The sequence below is a fragment of the Pogona vitticeps genome, chromosome 4 (assembly GCF_051106095.1).
Source record: "Pogona vitticeps strain Pit_001003342236 chromosome 4, PviZW2.1, whole genome shotgun sequence".
NCBI lineage: Eukaryota > Metazoa > Chordata > Lepidosauria > Squamata > Agamidae > Pogona > Pogona vitticeps.
This window is the reverse complement of record NC_135786.1, coordinates 57,645,873-57,665,097: the sequence shown is the minus strand read 5'-3', so window position 1 is coordinate 57,665,097 and position 19,225 is coordinate 57,645,873. Positions and strand designations below refer to the sequence as shown.

The following is a 19,225-nucleotide window of genomic DNA, read 5'->3' as shown; positions in this document are numbered from 1 at the left end:
TATACATGTATGTTTGCTTAATAGTGTCTGAGAAAGTGCTGCTGTCGGAAGTTCTGAATGTTAACCTTTCCAACAGAAATTCGGCTGGCACCCTCGCTGGGTGTTTTTAAAAGACAGTTAAAAACTTGGCTATTTAGGCAGGCCTTCCCTCCAGTCAGCTAAGTCTTATTTTATTTCTTCTTTCCTTATCCTACCCCATCTTGGTAATCCTTTCTTAAATTAATTGTTTTTAACTAATATAGTAATTGTATTTTTTATGATTATATATATATTATATTGATATATTTTATGTTGTAAGCCACCCCGAGTAGACATGGTCTAGAGGGGCGGGGTATAAATAAATAAATAAATAAATAAATAAATAAATAAATAAATAAATAAATAAATAAATAAATAAATAAATAAATAAATAAATAAATAAATAAACCTTGCTTCTCTCATGATCACTGGAAGTTAATGTTCACGCAGATGGCCTATTCATTGGTTTTAATTTATTGAAGAATGGTATTTGATCTACTGCTTTAAAAATCTCTGAAATTAGAGCAGATTTAGCATAATTCCAATGAACTGTAGTAAAGAAAAGAAGCAAGCAGCACATTTTGAAAAGTGCAATATGCACCAGTTCCTCTTCTCTCAAGAATGAGTGAACACAATAGGTATAAGCTCTATGTAATATTTGGGGTGGGGGCGGATTTTGACATGCTGCAGAAATTGGCTTAGAAGGACCTATGATGCTCAGCCTTGAACAAGCTAATATGTTTTACTGATTGAAGAGAAAATATGGCTCCAAATTACAGTACTCCTAAGCAGGGAAATAGAATGAATGTGTGGGTGAGTTCCCTGAAGCCCAGCTATGTCTTACATTGCAATCTTTTACCTCTTTCAACTCCTCAAATTAGTGAATTCAGATTGTGCTGTTAGCTTTTCTCTACAAAAGAGGTAGCATATGCTTGCCTCTCCAGACGTGGTTGGACTGCAACTCCCATCACCCATAGCCATCAAATCCAGTGATGAGGGTGAAAATCCTACAACATCTGGATGACCACATATTCTCCACTCCTGCTTGAGAAAGCATATCCCGCTTGCTGTTGGAAAAGGTGGGAAAGTCACTATTTTTCTAGTCTGAGGTTTTTCCAGTATATGGCTATGTTTTATCACCAGGAATGACCGACATAAAGGCAGCTTTGTATACGAGCAGCAAAACTCCAGATTCTGATCAATGGTAAATATAACAAGTTTCATGCTGGTAAAAACAAGAAATTGAAGCACAGGTCTTGCACATACGCGTGTGAACATATATACATTCGAAGAATGGATTCTCTTCTGTTTTCCACGACAATACCAAACTGAGTGAAGAATACACTGCACTGGGTAATAAGCCCAATCACTCTTCCTGAATAGGCATTCCTATGTACCGAGCATTCTTATTACTCTGATTAACATGGCTGTCAATCCCCCACCAGCAAGTCTATTTCTCCTGAATTGCTACTGACCTTTTCTGCAGATTAGGCAGAGGAGTGGTAGCAGTTTTTGTGAGTGTAAGAGATAATCCATCTCTGGGGCTTCTCAATCAGATTTTCCCCAGGCTTTTTCGTTCATTTCCATCCATCAATCACTTCTTAAGTACATTTCTATTCTGTCTGTGAGGAGGAAGCAGCTATCCTGAGGGAGGCCCCTCATTCACCCCCTCACTCCCTCAGCATTTGTCTCTTTGGTAACAATGACAGAACAAGAGCCATCTCATCTGGAACAGATCTGAGCTCCAGTATTTCACTGTTTCCTCTAAAGTCTTCCACCAAGATAACGAAGGAACAATCTTCGTGCCACTGTTATTTCTACATGTAACAATATCTACAGGAGACAGCATGACGTTCACCAGTCTATATAAAACTACTATACCTAAATCTAGGCAGTGGAAGACAGGAGGGCCTGGTGTGCTCTGTTCCATGGGGTCACAAAGAGTCGGACACAACTTAGCAACTAAACAACAACATACCTAAATCTAAATATAAAGCCCTCCCATTCTTTGCAGCCCTGGACCTCCTTGGTCTGTGCAGATTTTGGTCTAATAAGACTTTCTTACCTGCCCTGCTACACTGACCAAAGACTTTTGCTGGCTCAGGAAATGGTTAAGATGATGTCCAGTTCTTTTCTATTTAATGTCCAAAAACTAAATGAATTGGCAATTCTATCTTATTTTCAATGCTAACAGTAGGAGGCTGAGAGTTGTAAGGCCTTTTTTTTCTTGTAGGATAAAACAACATAATGTTTATATTGATTCTGCCAGCACAAAGTAGAAAGTGAGAGGCTGCAGTGCTGGGGAGAACACTCCCTCTTCCCCTTTAGAGAGTCAGCTGGAGGAAAACCTGATCCATGTTGAGAACACTCCCACATATGTCATCACAGCTGATGTCAGGAGAGTTCTAACTGTACATACTCCTCAGCAAAAAACAAAGTTATCTGAGAGAAACAGACAGAGATAAGAAGATCTGGAATCAATTGCACTGCCTAGATAGATAGATAGATAGATAGATAGATAGATAGATAGATAGATAGATAGATAGATAGATAGATAGATAGACAGACAGACAGACAGACAGACAGACAGACAGACAGACAGACAGACAGACAGACAGACAGACAGACAGACAGACAGACAGACAATCTCCAGTTCCCAAGCAAGAAAAAGCAACAACCCTGAAATAGAAGGGAAGTAGGCTTTGATTCATATCAGTGGTAATGCCATGCAGATAGATTCATGGGCAACTGAATCCCTTAGACAGGATCAAACTGTGTGTGGATAAACTCTTGCTTTTCAGACATTTTGTAAAATTCAAGCTTCACACAGCATTGCTTCCTTCTATCATCCGCCCCATCCCATCCTCTCACAAACACACAAGCTGAGCACAGATTGGTGGAGTCCGTACCTGTCGTAATCTCCATTGCACAAGGCTCGCACCGGAATTGAGAAGGACTGCCACACAGGATTCAGAGTGTTCTTCACAACTTCTGTTTTATGGCAGATGGTAAATCTGAAGGATACAAATGGCCAGCTAAATTACAAATCAATCCCAGCTGGAGTCTGGCCTGGGCTAGACTCGGAAGAACAAAGTAGAAGAAATCTCATTAAGTCCCAGCCTCCTGAAATTATCCATCTCCAAACTACCATGGACTGGGAAATACGGACACAAAGTTGGATCAAGACTAAAATGGATTAGTACGTTAGAAGTTGTAAAAGCAGGCCTTCTCTATCTGCACACAGCAGGAATTGGCACTTCCTTTACTTACTATTAGTCTATCACAGAGGATAAACCTGTACTTGCATTTTGCATGGTACCTTTGTTCACACGCTTCCTGTACCAGCAGTGCCATCTCCTGATCAGAGAACTTGGAAAATTTATCTTTTTGGACATCAGAATCCTCTAGTCACCATAGCCAGTGGTTATGTTTCCAGAAAGACTTCAGGAGCTGTAGTCTAGAAAATAAGTTTTCCAAGAGCTAGTCCAGTTCCCCTGATCCTTTTTGTGATCTACTTATTTGAGTTGCACCAGATAAAAGATTTTGAGGGGATAATTTCTCAGCAACTTTGCATAAGTGCATGTACGAGGCCTACAGGGAAAGCACACTAGGCTGTCAATCACTAATTTTTAAAGGACAACAAGGGTCAAAAAAAGGAAGAACAAGGATGGACTAATTTCTCAGCATTCAAGTGATGAGTATGTTGAAAGGTGCTTTCCCACCCTGACTGAGTTTAACACTCACTCTTCCATTTCTTATCTTTCCCACCTTGCTTTAACAGCATTTTCCAGAAGTGCTGATTCTTCCCTAATTCTGCAAAATGATCATATTTTTAGAATGCTAGGTACAGAATGTTCTAGAGGAGGTGTCCACACTAAGTATTCTCGAAGGCATCCACACTAAGTTGTCATGTAGCAGATAGAGACATATTACCCGGCCTTGTAAATATGCACACAAAAGTAACTAGCCTGGCACTTTCGAAAGAAGCCTTCTAAAATGAAGTAGCTGGTACTTCTGCACTGAGTGCAAGTTCTCATCAGTCTGCTCCTGGAACACCCAGCCTTTGGCCATGCTCTGAAGGCAATCAGGCAGCTGGTGGCAATTGGAAACAATCTGCTCCTAGCCACCATAATCTTCAACTTCTTTCGAGCTACCCCTCCCCCTTGTAATCACTCCTTTGTGTTTGTGATAGGAGATCATGTGACACTGAATGGGTACTGGGGGCTGTGTCACCACCTCTAACACCCCATTACCTGTGGCAACCATCTCACCTCAGCTAATGGCCAGACTGCCCCTGGCCAGGATAAACAGGATCAAATGACCAGGACTTCTTTATTAGCAAGGATAATGACAAGATCTGTCTTGCCCCTTCTCCGTCAAGTGTCTTGGAGGGACTTCTTCCAGGTGGAATGTTTATTGGGCATCCTACTGGAAATTTACAGGAGGTCTGGACAACAAAGTTTTCATTGTTTCTTCCATCTTCTTCTCCACCATAGAAAATATCTCAAGGAAATGAGGGTAGGGGGGAGACAGAACAACTGCATAGGGTCTTTTGTAGGAGCCTTCTGTCTGGGAGTATGGCACAAAGATCACACTGGCATACAAAAATCAATGCACCTGTCTACATTTCTGGATTCTCCTTGTGAGTACGGCTATGGAGACTTTTCTGATAAACACTTGTGCTTCAAAAGTTACCACCATGCCACTGGATCTGCCCCCCCCCCGCTAGCCTGCTGTATTTTCATATTGTACACAAAGAAAATTGCAACCCTTTCTCTGTACACAGCATGGAAATCCAGCTAGCTGGTAGAGCAGGGATGAGAATCCTTTCCACTTCTACCAGCCCACTCACTTGTTTGCAACTGAAATTCGTGCTTATATATACTCATCAGTCAAATTGTTAAACACAAGGGTGAATTATAACAATAAAAAGTTACTACCGATTTCATGAACTCCTATTATAAATGATGGTAAGCATGACTGAGATGATAATCAACGCACATTAGCAGCATTCTCAGTAGTCTGCTCTACAGATGCTCTTGTATGCCATAAATTAGTATTCTCTAGGCATCCTAGCTGCCTAAGTGATTTGTTGGTATGTTACTGGTTAGAATGAACAACTTGTTTGCTGTTCTACAGAGCCATTCCCTAGCAGTGTAACAGACAAACAGATCAGTCGCATGAGGGATGTGGTTCCTGATGCATTAGAAGGGCATTCTTTATCAAGGGAATGTTTAACGTTCCTTGGTAAGACCTGTTTGATGAAACCTTTCAGTAAACATCAGTGAATCTGAATTCTGTTGTGAAAGCATTGATACTTACGTGCCATCCTCATTACTTCTGTAAAATACCATGAAGGGGTCGGATTTTCCAAAGAAATCTTTCTTATCCAGCTTGTTGGCACAGAACTGCATTGTGGCCACATCCTTGAAAACAGAAGCAGAAAACATGGCATTGACTATACTGCTGAAATTACATTATGATACTTGTTTGTGCATAGAGAAATTATGGCAAAAACTGCACCAACAGGAACCCTTGGGACTGAAGGTCACCACTGGAAGACATGCCAACAGATAATAAAAATGGTTAGAATAGCAAAGACCCAGACCAGAAAAACCCAGGGGAGCGTGTCACTCCTAGCACCTAAAATTTAATATTGCATCTAAAAATGTAGACCTATTGCTCATTCTTGATCACATTCAACTATGGTACTTATGAATTTTCCTTTTCCGGTAAATACATGGAAATTTTAAACTGAAGTAGGCAAGCTTCTAGTAAATGCAAACAGTGCCACAGATAGTGGTAGGTCATATTATTTTTGTATCAGATAAATGCTCCAGTACTCCTTTGTGACTCTCTGCAGGTTAATGCAATCCAATTTCTTAGGAGTAAAGCAACTGGCTGCTGTTGTTATTCAGAAAGCAAGAACGATGGACTTGGGTCTCCATCATGGTCTATTGATTTCTTAAAGGCCTAGCAACATCATTTTTGCTTTTAATGAGAGCTCCTACAAGATGACTAGCTGTAGTACATATAGATTACATTATTAATAGAGCAGGTAAGCCATCACACTTAAAGTCCTGACTCCACAAACGTTCAACAGCTTAAAGAATGTAGATGTAGAAGAGGTAGATGTGTTGGCCTGTGCAAGTATTATAGGTAAAAACAAAATAAGACTTTTGTTTTTATACATACATATTTTATGTATGCATGCATGCATGCATGCATGCATGTATATGTATGTGTGTATATATACATATGCATGCATGCATACATACATATACATACATACACACACACATATCTTTTTTGTTTTATATAACTTATTTTGTTTTTACCTATAATGCTTGCGTATATATATAAAAGAACAAATAAAAAGACAAAATCATGGTGGCATCTTAAAGACTAACTTAAAGAATGTATTTATTTGAACATTTGTGATGCAGTGGCCAGTAAAGATGGTTCCTTCAGGACCAGCCCTATCACTAGGCAGAGTGAGGCTACTGACTCAGTTGGCAGGTGCTGGGATGCAACAGTGACAGACTGCCAGTTGCCAGTTGCACTACACATTCTAGTCTCCCTAAATGAGTCTTGATGCCATAAGTATATGGGAGGGCAGGGGTGGGGGGGTGGGGCTCTTCTATTGTCAATGTTGAAGTTAGATTGAGCTGCCAGTCCAGCCAGCTGATGTACACGGAATTGGAAGGCAGATTGTTGTCTCCTTTGTCTGTTTTCATTGCACATTTTATTTTATTTCACCTTAAATCAGCCACAATACAGTAGGAGTGCACAATCCTTCCATTCCTCTTTTCTGTTCTCTGCTAGTAGAACTGCAGACAGTAAAGAGATGTGTCCCCCTCCCCCCAATCCTCCCCTTCAAGAGGAAAGGAGTGCCTCTCTATGAGCATTTGATCTGTTTAAGGATGTCCGGCTGAACAAAAAGGAAGCACATGGTTTCAATTTGCTCAGTTCTCTTCCAGATGTTCTTGCCTCATATTGTGCTTCCAGGCAGGTCTCCACTTGTTCTGGTTCTCAGCTGCCCATCTGGATGGTACTGGATGCTAACAATTATCCGATTTTTTGGGGGGGGTGGGGGAATTTAAAAGAACTGCAGCAGCTTTCCCCAACTCACTGCATTCCACATGTGTTGGACCAGCACTCTCCATAGCCTTCTTGGCAAAGGATGATTGGTGTTGTATTCCAACATGTCTGAAGAATGTCAGACTAGGGAAAACTGCAGTAAAGAGATTCAGGTTGAGAATAAGAGATGGGGAGCTAAAAGGCAGCAACAATCCAACTGCAGAGAGATAGCTCAACCCTTTCAAATGCTGAAGTAGCTGCATTATTCAAATGCATTTTGTTTTAACTAGTGTTGTTTTAACACAGTGTAACTGTATACGTATTAATATTAATATCTTAATTTTCTATGATTTTGAGCATGGACTATTTAGCTGTTGTACGCCACCTTACGTCTCTTCACTGAAAGAAAAGTGGGATTAGAATAGAATAGAATAATTTATCCCAAGGGCTGAAAACCAGCTGTGCTACTTATACCACATATCACTAATGGCATCAGCAGCTGCAGCAGTTCTTCAGAACACACACCCCCAAAGGGTTCTGAGATTTGCTTGGGATCTCTTTCATAGTTAGGAAGCCACTGGGGCTAGACAATAGTAAAGGTTTCCCTTGACATTTAGTCCAGTAGTGTCTGACTCTAGGGTGTGGTGTTCATCCGTGTTTCCAAGCCATAGAGTCAGCGTTTGTCCGTAAACAGTTTCCGTGATCATGTGGCCAGTGCGACTAGACACAAAATACCATTACCTTCCCACTGAGGTGGTACCTATTTATCTACTAGCAGTTGCATGCTTTCGAACTGCTAGGTTGGCAGGAGAGGCTAGCCAATAAGGGCAGTTAATTAATTTATGTAAATCACCACTGGCAGGATGATTTTACCAGCACTGTCAATGATTTTCAGACATTAGAGTCATAACCATACCACACCCCAAACGACTTCATACAATGAAAGGAATCCCAAAACAGCCTCAAGGTCTTTGCAGTGGGCTAGAGAGAACTGAAAATTTTTAATTTCTGAGAAACTGCTGCAGGTGATGATATCATCCTTATGTGGTGCTAAGTGACACTCCAGGATCTCGGCTTCTATGTGCACGTGCTAGAGAGCACCAGTTTCCTGCATTGACACCTGCAACACTAGTATCTGTAGCAATCAGTGGGAAGGAAAATCAGCTAGAGAGGAAACAGCATCATGAGACAGCAGGACGAAGAATAATGTTCTAACAGTCCTCAGCCACAGTGACACTGAAATACATATACTTGTTCAAAATATCAAGGATATATGACATGCCTTCTTTGCTTGCTTATTGCCAATGAATTTGCTGGTTCAGATGATACAAGTGTGGACAACTTTTTTCCTACTCCTGGGTGAACTCCCTTGTGGCTACTTGGTCAGTAGGAGGACAGTACATACTGGTTGTGGGTGGGGCCAGGAGCAGAGATGGGTGGGTCACTTTCCTCTTGGTTTCTGTTGCCCCTTCATCTTCTTCTCTCCTGTTCTGCCAGCAGGAAGGGACAGATTACTCTAATCAGAAGTGTGCCTGCTTGCAGAAGGCTTCTTAAATTAGGTTGAGGTTGCCCACCCTAAGGTAAAAGACACGGCATCTCAGTCCGAGAGGATGCCTTCAGGGATTTTCAATTGCACAATAAGCCTTAGGGACCGTGATGAAATAAAAGAGACAAGGCAGCGGAAATGCAGAAGAATTTATCAGCACAGATACAGAACTGAGAACTCAAAGGGCTCTCAGGTGAGCAGGGCACTCAACCACAGAACTGGATCTTGCGCAGTCCTGCTCCCCGAAGAAATGTATTCAATCAAGAACACCATGTACAAGAGGAAAACCTACTGCTTCTGATCTGGGCACAAAGTGTAATGTTACAAAGATCAAAGGGCAAGTTATCCCTTCACAAGGAGAATTGCCTAATTGGACAGAGTGTCTTGCATGCTGCGATGAGCAAGAACTTGGCTGTCAAGGCCCAAATGAAGCATGGAGTGTGTGTTACCTCAACAAATGGCTGGAAAGTTTGGGCTATAGCTCCCAATATCATCTAGCCGGGACATTCTGGGAATTGCATACCAAAACAAAATGAAGAACTCTTCGCCCACCTGCTTCCCCATCTCTGGTTACTTTAATGCCTCAATGGTAACTCCTGTGACATATTTAAAGCCACCAGCTCAGTGGCATCTCTGCCACCGCAGCCCCCTTCACTCCCAAGACTTCTTTTCACAGGTTTTCTAACAGAGTTTGGATGCCCATTTATCAGGGTCACTCTCAGTATGGATGCCCATCAGTGCCAGGGCAGCTACACAAGAAAGAGGGCCCTTGAGATCCATTCCAACTCTACAATTCTATGGTTATATGATTGGATGCAACAGCCAGGACACTCTGAAATTATGGCTGTAGGGTATCCTCAATCCAGCAGCCTGAACTGAAGCTAGTCTCATTCTAGAGTAAATAAACTAGCCATTGTTGATTCAGAGTATACTGTATTTACATGGGGACATCTGTCCCCATCCATCCCGGTTGGATGCAAGAGCTGCCTTCCCACCATCATAGCATAGGTGTCCCAGGGGAAAAAGTAGTGACATGTGAGGAATGCTTCAATAGTTTATTCTTTGCAGATTCTGATGCAAACAGAACAGATCTGCACCTCTGCTGCTGCATTTTTGCAATAATCCAGGCTTATAAAGGCCTGCTAAAATATGCTAAAATGCTTACTTTAAGAGAAAATGCATCATGTACATTTAGAAGAAATTTTTATAAATGTAAAATTTGTGAGCAAATTTATTGGAAGCCAGCTATTTATAATCGTTTTTGAGCAGATTTCTGTAAAAACAAATCCCTCAAACCCTTGTGTCCTAACGTGAAACAGAATGTGAGACAGATTGGACTTAGGGGGGAAAACACAGAACCGACACTGACTAGAATACAGGCTGCTCTGTCTCCAATGAGGACTTGACCCCTGTTGAGGCAGAGAGGGTAGCTCAGTAAAGAGATTAAGGTGAGCCAAAGCCAGTTGGGTTGAAACAATACTTTGGCAAAACCTACATGAGTCTGTGTGACGCTGTGACAAGGAAGAGCAGCATCAGAGAGAGAGAGAGAGCTTTTGTTGCTCAGGTCAAAGAAGCAACTTGGCCTGCAAGCTTGCCCAACAGCACTGTTGGTAATAAGATGCACACCCTGGAAATGGCAGCACTCTCCTGTCTTGGGAGTGTGTTCACTGAAAACACAGGGCACTTGGGTATTTGAGGAAGGGAACAATAACAATACTTGAGTGTTTGAGGAAGGGAAGAACAATGGATGTGCAGTGCCGCCAGTTTTCCTAAACTTGATATGGTTTGACTTTTTTTGCTGACTTTCCCTTTTCCTTGTCCATTCACTTTTTCTTTTGTGTTATACCTTTTTTAGGTTTTAAGTCCAAGGACAATAACTTTCTTAACGTATTTCTATCAAATTGTCAACTGTATATAGTGTACACTCGCTATCAATGAGTCAGGCCATGGGGAACTAACAGCCCGTTTTTCATCTACTTTTTGAATTTACATTACAGTACCAACAAGGCACAAGGAAGTGTGCTGATGGCTGGCCCAAGGTATATGCTGCCTGAGGCAAAGGACATGCTGGTCCTCCACCTACAGGCAGTAGAATTGTATTTCAGCACAGGTGAGGAGACAGCGTGTGCTCTACGTTTGTGGGCATCATGCTAGCTTGGGGGAGTGGAGTACAGAATAAGATGTTTGGAGTAGACAGGGCAATCTTCCAACAGAGAGAAGCAACTCTTGCTGCCTCTTCACAGTCCATACCTACTCAGCAGCTGCTTTCTGTGGCAACTGCCCCCCTCTCTCTAATAGCTGGGCTAGCCCTAGGGCCAGATTAAGATCTTTAGAGGCCCAAAGCACTGAAAAGATTATAGTACCCTTATGAATATAACATGCAGTGGGTCCCACAGCTTGAAAAAAGGCATAGCACACACATTGTATGCATGAAAATACAGTAATTATATTGTATAGCATGTGGCAATAAAGAACCACATAATGTATACAAAATCAGACGTACAATCAAATTGTCGGCTTCCAGCTAAATTTGTCCTTTCACACTTTGATTAATGTAAACAGATTTTGTCAGAATCTGTAAACTGAAAAGCTCAAACAAAAGCTTAAACTTCTTTTTGGGGAGTTATTAACAGCAGCTGTTATTTCTTTGGCTTGCACGTATAGTGCACAGACCAAACGTCTAATAGGCCCAGCAGCTCTTTTTATCCTTATCCACACCCAGCCTTCCAAAATACAGAAGTAAAAATAAAATTAAAAAAACCACACCAACCAATGATGGTGATGACTGATCATTTCACTCAAAACATGAGTTTTCTCTCTAGGCAAGTCTTTATTCTTCTTACGTAGTTTTTACTTGCTTTTGGTAGGGAGGTGGTTTTCTCGGAGCTCTTTCAGGAGGGAGGGTGAGAGCCAAGGGATTTGGATGGATGGACGTTTTTAAGGAGAGTGCACCATTTGCACCATGGTCCATGGCAAATCCAGCACTGAAAAAGCACTCTGCAGTGCCTCCTTTGTTGATGCCCTAAGCATGTGCTTATTTTGCTTTATGGTCAATGTCACACAACTGTTCTGCTCACCATGCAGGTGTACATGTTGAGCATGTGGCTTTCTTGCCATGTTACCATTTCCAAATCATGACAATGCTGTGTGAATTTCCTGGAGTGACTGTGAAGTGAGACAGCAATCGCCAAGGAGCAATGGCACTGAAATGGAAAGATGCACTCTTGACCCTTGACTATCCATTCCCAGGCATCCTCAGCACAAGGAGGTAAGCCAACTTCTAGTACGGGCCGCAAAACTGTCCATGTACAGCTAATTGCTTGTGTCTCTGTCCATTCAGACACAAATGGGTGTTAAATTCTCTTCACAGCACAACAGATGGTGGGCTGCATTGAATGCATTCAAGTGCACCCTGAAATCCTGAACAGAGATTAGTGCCAGAAGCAGTGTACACTAACCAGACAGTCTGTGTCCAGTGAACCAAGGGAGTGTATGTGCTGTATGCTTACAAGCAAATGGGAGGGTGTCCAACACACATTTTGTCTAGTAAAATGTTTTATGTGTATACATGGAAAAGGAGAAGAGAAAGAAAGTATTTAAAAAGTATAATTTGTGTATGTGGTTTAAAGGTGAGTAGTAAAACTGAAACAGCGACGTCTACGTTGGCTTGGGCACGTCGTGAGAATGGCTGATGGTCGGATTCCAAAGGATCTCCTGTATGGAGAATTAGAGCAGGGAAATCGCCCCAGAGGGAGCCCACAGCTGCGATACAAGGATATCTGCAAGCGGGATCTGAAGGCCTTAGGAATAGACCTCAACAGATGGGAAACCCTGACATCTGACCGTTCAGCCTGGAGGCAGGCAGTACATCACAGCCTCTCCCAATTTGAAGAGACCCTTGTCCAGCAGGCCGAGGCAAAGAGGAAGTCACAAAAGCAGCAAAACCAGGGAGCTGGACAGGGGACAGATTGGATTTGTCTTCAGTGTGGAAGAGATTGTCACTCTCGAATTGGCCTCCTCAGCCACACTAGACGCTGTTCCAAGTCCTCCATATAGAGCACGTCACCATAGTCTTTCGAGACTGAAGGATGCCTAATTAATTAAGTAAGGGTATCCCTTGACACAATTCTCTGTGGGAATAAAAAGGCAGGCATGTGGATGGCAGGCACATGTGAGAAAAGAGTTGACCTATAAACAATTGCCAGCTGTGGGAAGCTAATGTAAGTATGAGGGGGAACGAACTGTAGTAGTCTGTGTAGGAGAAAAATTAGGGTCCCCTCCCAACTGACGTCAGAAATGTAGGCGAGAGGAGCCAAGCAAAATAGCAGTGACACTGTTTGTGTTCATTTCTCTATGTGGGAGAGAAATAAGAATGGAAGAGTCTACCTTCACTGGTGTCTAGACAGGCTTGTGTTCTCCTGAAAAATATGCAGCAGCTACCCTGTTCTTTTCTACATGGTGTCAGCTGCAAGCTGCTTGTGGCAATGGAGAGATTCAAAGCCTCTGGTGAGGGACTGATGCCGGATGATTGGGTTCACCCAGACATACTTGCCAGTTGCTTGGCACAAGTCTTCCCCTTCTGCCTCTCCCTGTCCCCCAACCCTCATTCATAATTGGAAATATTTGGAAGAGCTTCAGCCTAGGTGCTCTGGGCTTTTCCTCTGGAAAAAGCCTGGTTTTCCTAGAACTTGAATATACACTATTGAGTTACATAGCAATATAGTTACCTGTAGTTAACTTCTTATTTGGGTAACAAGCAGCTTTCCTTGACCAAGTACCAGATACTTGCCTAAAAGCAGAGGCTAGCAACATGCATATGCAAAGGAAGGATTGTTGGGCATGTGCCTTTTTGTTATGAATGCTGAACTTTGTAATAGTATTAATATCCACATGTGCCCCATGAGGCCAACAATGGGTGCGTATCTGAGAGATCAGGATTGATAACATTAAGCTGGAGGGAACCCCCAAAGGTTTGTAGAGAAACATTTGTAATACTACTTTAATATGGGAGACCCATCTGCAGAGCCCTAACCATGCATTGACAGATGTTCTGCCTCCAGCCAGACACCACATTCCTTAAAGTTTAAGCATCAAACTTAACTCTCTGTACAGTCAGTTTTTGCACTCGTGCTCATCAGTTCTTGGTGGCTGTCCCTGTTTGTCCTCTAGCACAAAGCTGAACTCTTCCAGCTGTGACCACCTTTTAGCCACTGATGACAGCTGTAATCTCAATTTGAGCCCCAAGAGCTCTTAATGGGGCCGTTTGGCCAGCAACTGTTGTACTGTAGATACTGAGGCTTACATTGGATTACCTTCTCTCCAGAGCAACAAAGAACCAAAGAGAACGGCATCTCTCATTACAACCTTATGACTCTCTGGAGCGTCACCATTTGTTTCCCTGCATTACAATTATTCTAGTCTCTGCTGAGGCTTCACTGAACAGATCGTTCAGCTGTTACAACAAGTGGTTTCTTCCTGACATATCCCACAAGGTTCAATGGTAAGCTGGACATGGGCATAGCATTTGCCCCATCAATATTCCTTGTGCCCCCTCTCTCACGTCCATGTTCTTATGATAGGCACCAGTCCATCACATACAGAATCAGTATGCTGGCATGAGGGTGGTGGTGGTGGTGGTGGTGTATTTGCGTGGCTTAAACCATTGATCTTGCAATTATAAAGGGAAGTATACATTTCGCACCTTGTTGTGAAACAAGATTGTTGTTGTTGTTTAATCGTTTAGTCATGTCCGTCTCTTCGTGACCCCATGGACCAGAGCACGCCAGGCCCTCCTGTCTTCCACTGCCTCCTGAAGTTGGGTCAAAATCATTTGATGACACTGTCCAACCATCTCGTCCTGTGATGTCCCCTTCTCCTCTTGCCTTCACACTTTCCTAACATCAGGGGCTTTTCCAGGGAGATTTCTCTTCTCATAAGATGGCCAAAGTATTGGAGCCTCAGCTTCAGGATCTCTCCTTCCAGTGAGCACTTGATTTCCTTCAGAATGGATAGATTTGTTCTCCTTGCAGCCCAGAGGACTCTCAAGAGTCTCCTCCAGCACCTCAATTCAAAAGCACCAATTCTTCAGCAGTGAGCTTTCTTTATGGTCCAGCTCTCACTTCCATCCATCACTACAGGAAAAACCATAGCTTTGACTATGTGGACCTTTGTCGGCAAGGTGATGTCTCTGCTTTTTAAGATGCTTTCTAGGTTTGTCATCACTTTTTTATTTGGGTAACAAGCCAAATAAGTCTGGGTAAGTCTGGGTAACTTGGTGAAAAAAGGTACACTTTATGAAAAGATGCACAAATATATTTCAATGGAAAAACAAGAGGAGAACATGCACAAAATGGACTACATGCACAACATGTCCTAAAATCTCTATTTCCTAACATCCTTCAAATGAAAAAAATGAAGCATGAATTATCTTATGAGATATCTACTGTGAACCCTGGAATGAGACTGCAGGTGGGTTGGGGGAAAAGGCCAAAAAAATTATGATGGAGAGCTCTTAAAATCTCTAGTCATACCTCCAAGGCCCAGAGGTCTTTGAGGTGCTAACATTGCCATGTTATGGGCCTGCAGCACTCACAGGGAGAAGATTTAAATGAGACAGCAGTGGGGTGGAACACCTAATGGTGCACCTGCTTGGCCTGTGGGTCCTAATCCCATAAAAACAGGGTCTAGAGAGACAAGTATCTCAGCAGGCTCTGCAAAATTATGCAGCTGACCCTGATATAGCACACAGGTGAACAGAGCTCAGAGAGGACAATGTTCTGTGTGGCACCTTTCCTAGATATGGCACCCTCTGGCTGTTTTGGGCTACAAATCCCATAATTCCCTACCATTGGCTGTACTGGCTGTGGCTGATGTAGAAAAAATTATGTAGATGGAGGCTACTGTATTGTCGAATGTTCCTCGAGAACACTTTAAGTGTCTGAACTCACAATACTGTCAGATTGGAGCTTCCCTCCCCTTTTTTTTTTTTTTTTTTTTTTGAGAAATCACCCAACCAGAAGCTTAAAGAGCAGAGAATGACTCACTCGGCAGTTGCCCAGTTCCTCAGCTGACAGGATGATGGTGCCACACTTCTTCCCTGGAATTCCTCTATAAGAAGAAAGAAAATGATTTAGCAATTGATGAAGAGATGGAGGAAAGAGAAAGCTTGGTTGGTGTGACTGAGCCCAGTACTGTGTACATATATGTACATATGCATTTTTACCCACTGTCACCATCTTCATTCTCTAATGCCTTCAAAGTGTCAGCTGCACTTTCTGGTGAATAATTTGGCCCAAAAAGGAATCTCTTACTAAAGGCCACTCAATACAATACCTGAGTTTCCAGCAGTAGAATTAAATATTTTTTGTGCTACAACAGGAGTTTCTCCTTTTTTTTTTTTAGACTTGGGACTTATCTTTAACATCAATCTGAAACAAACGATGTGCATCTACAGTAAGTGTTATATATAATGGGGCTGTAATTCTGCTGCTGTTTAATCTCTTTGATTCTTGTCTGTTTTTATTTATTATTAGGGTTGTATGCATCTGTTTGTGTGTGTAGTTATCTTACTCTGCTGGAAATTGGGCTGAAGGATGACACATGAAACCATTTAAAATAAGCAAAAATTAAAAATATGTTTAGTTTAAATAAGGTGGCAGAATACAGGAGGAACCAAGAGGCCCTTGCCCCACGAAGCTAGCAAGCGCTGGACCACCAACTGAATTCAAACTATGGATTCTGACTGCACTACATGGTTATAATGGTTTGAAATCATTTTACCAGCTATGGCTACACCTTAGGGAATGCTGGGGTTCATAGTTTGGTGAGATGGTTAGAGTTTTCTGCTAGAGAGTTCAAGTCCACTCCCCTGCCCTACAGCAGTGAATTCTAAATACCTCACTAGACTTCAGATCCCAGAATGACTTGGGATGCAGCCATAGCAGTTAAAGTGATTTCAAATTGCTGGAACTGTGTAACACAGACTGATGAGCTGAAATACTTACTTTGAGAGAGCATTAAGGAAGGACACTGAGAAACACAGCTTACCTTGGAGCATAACCAAAAGGGGGAGACAGTACTTTCATTTTTTGATTTCTTCTCTTTTTTTAACCAACAGTATTGTTGGACAAAACATTTTTGGTTCACTTTGGTAATTCTTTCCTCTAATCACAGGAGACCCTGCTAGTTAAAGCATGGTTCAAACTAAATTCATACTGCAAATTATATTACACGTCTGTTTGTTCTATAAAGCTTGGTAATTAGGAGTATGTCAGAAGCAACTGACGTGACCTTTCCAGGACAGAAATCTTATATTGTTAAAGTCTGTATGCCAAGTCAAAGTTATTACCTTAACTATGATTTCAGTTTTCTAGCAATTTAGGGAAGAGCAAATTCGGAGGGGCTGAAAGAATGGTACATGGCAGACTCAGCCAATAAAAATCAGATTCAAGAAAAAAAACTGTAGTGGATAAAAACCCATCTCCTTAGCTCTATTCAAACAATCCCCTTTGTGGACCAAGACCGAAACATCATGATTTCACTCCTCTACAATCTGATCTCCCTCCAGAGATCTGCATATGGAATCAGAAAGGTTTGTAAGAGCATGAACTTTGCCTAATTAGAACAAATCATTTGCCAGGAGTGCAAACTGAGATTTTGAAGACCACCACTCAATCTATTTATGGAATGGAATGAGTACAGCATGAAGTTCTAGACTGTGGCAGTGACAAAAGAAAGACCCACTTATTTGCCCAAGTCAAGTCTAAACTGATTTCTTCTTCTTTTTAAAGCACCCAATAGCATGCAGGATAGGTGGGTTACGTGGGCTGGTGTCCTATGCTCATGAACTTGGAAGTCAGCCCCATAGAATTCAACAGCCAGTACCATGCTCAGAGGAGGCAGAGCAAAGAGCCCGTGTGATCTCCAACTGGCCAACATGCAAGCAGAGGCTCTGCTTCTGCACATGGCTTGCAAATATCCCACTGCACAGGCACCAAAGAGTCTAATTGCTCATTCAGTGGGTCACTGCACAAACAAAAAGAATGAAGAGGATTCTGCTTAAGAACATATTTTTAAGTAGATATATATAAGATTGAGATATGAATCATCTTGGGAGAAGACATTATCAGTGTTGCTGAATGCCCAAAATATACTAATTATAAGAACATGAGATGGTCAAACCTCCTGATTATTTCAATCCTCTGTACTGTTTCTGCACAGCCAACTATTTATCCAAATATTTTTGAATCTCTCCGGCATGTAACAAAAATACTATAATAACTGTGTGCCATTGAGTCAATTCTGACTTAGGGCAACCCTCTTCAGAGGTTTCTAGGTAGAGAATACTCAGAAATGGTTTACCATTCCCTTCTTCTGGGGGCACCCTGGGACTGTGCAGTTTGCCTAAAGCCACATTGATTGGCCCTTCTCCCAGGAAGCACAGTGGAGAATCGAACTCCTAACCTCTGGCTCCACACCCAGATACCTAATTCACTAAGTTAACTAGTCAGCTTTTTCCTGATAGCATAGCCAGTCTTCCTTTCTTTTTATTAAAAAACACAAACACTAGCTTGGTTTAAGACTGAACGACATAAGAACTACTCAGCAGTTTTTCCATGAAAAGAAGTGCTAGGAACAGGTAGAGATAATCACATCTCAATTGCAGTGCATATGCCAACTAGGATGCAGTTCTAGGATCTTCTTGGAAGTGAATGCATATTAAATCCCATCCAACAAACTAAAGCACAACTCCAGTATACTATCTATATCATTATCGGCCTCAAAGGAATATACAGAATATATCCTAAGTGAATGGATATGAAAATGCCATGAGTTGCTATATAGCTCAGTGAGTTAGGTATCTGGCTGCAGAACCAGAGGCTGGGAGTTCAAATTGCCGCTGGGCCTCCTTGACAGAGACTGGACTTAATGATCCATAAGGTCACTTCCAGCATTGCAGTTCAAAGATGATAATAATGATCATCATTTGGCAAGATAAAATGCACACATTGTATTGAAATGTGGGTGAAATGTGCCAGACCAGTAATAAAATCAGCAGTGTTCTCCCAGCGGCCTGCCCTCAACTCTTGATTCCTCAATGCATACCTTCAAGCTAACCTATGGAGAGAAGTTTTAGGATGATGTATAGGATAGAAGTATAAGAAGTTGTCAGCATGACTCACCCATTGGAGACAGATGGCATGGGCTTCCCAGTTTTTGAGTGTAATGTAAATGCTCCCATCCTGGAGAGCAGAGGAGGGAAGGGAGAGAAAAAAGTTAACATTACTATTAATATCATGTTTCTATCATCTTCAGTTTTAGTGAAGTTGACCTTCTGCCCAGATTTCTTGCACCATTTTCCGTTCACTCCCGAACAATGCATGATCATCAACTGTGGGTTGGTTCTGATTGCCTTTTCTAAATATGGTGGTTTAGGAAGAATTAGGTATAATGTTATACACAGCTTGATGCCAGGATACTTAGAGCTAGTGGTGGCTCAACCTTCAAGACCTCCCGCTTGTCCTGCTTGTTCTTTCTGCTCCTGATCTTCTTGACCATGCAATCATGGAGGTAGTTTCTCCT

At 42.0% G+C, this 19,225-nt stretch overlaps 1 protein-coding gene across 2 annotated transcripts in view; it reads right to left on the bottom strand.

Moving 5' to 3' along the window:
- The window catches only part of LOC110085286 (copine-5), a 160,557-nt gene that overhangs the window by 54,441 nt on the left and 86,891 nt on the right, over nt 1-19,225 (bottom strand). For both annotated transcript variants that reach the window (XM_020805296.3, XM_078392762.1), the window contains exons 7-10: nt 18,826-18,885; nt 15,688-15,751; nt 5,341-5,444; nt 2,928-3,032 (exon numbers count right to left, since the gene is read on the bottom strand). In XM_020805296.3, the coding sequence (XP_020660955.1) occupies nt 2,928-3,032; nt 5,341-5,444; nt 15,688-15,751; nt 18,826-18,885 (333 nt within the window). The remainder of the gene's footprint in view (nt 1-2,927; nt 3,033-5,340; nt 5,445-15,687; nt 15,752-18,825; nt 18,886-19,225) is intronic.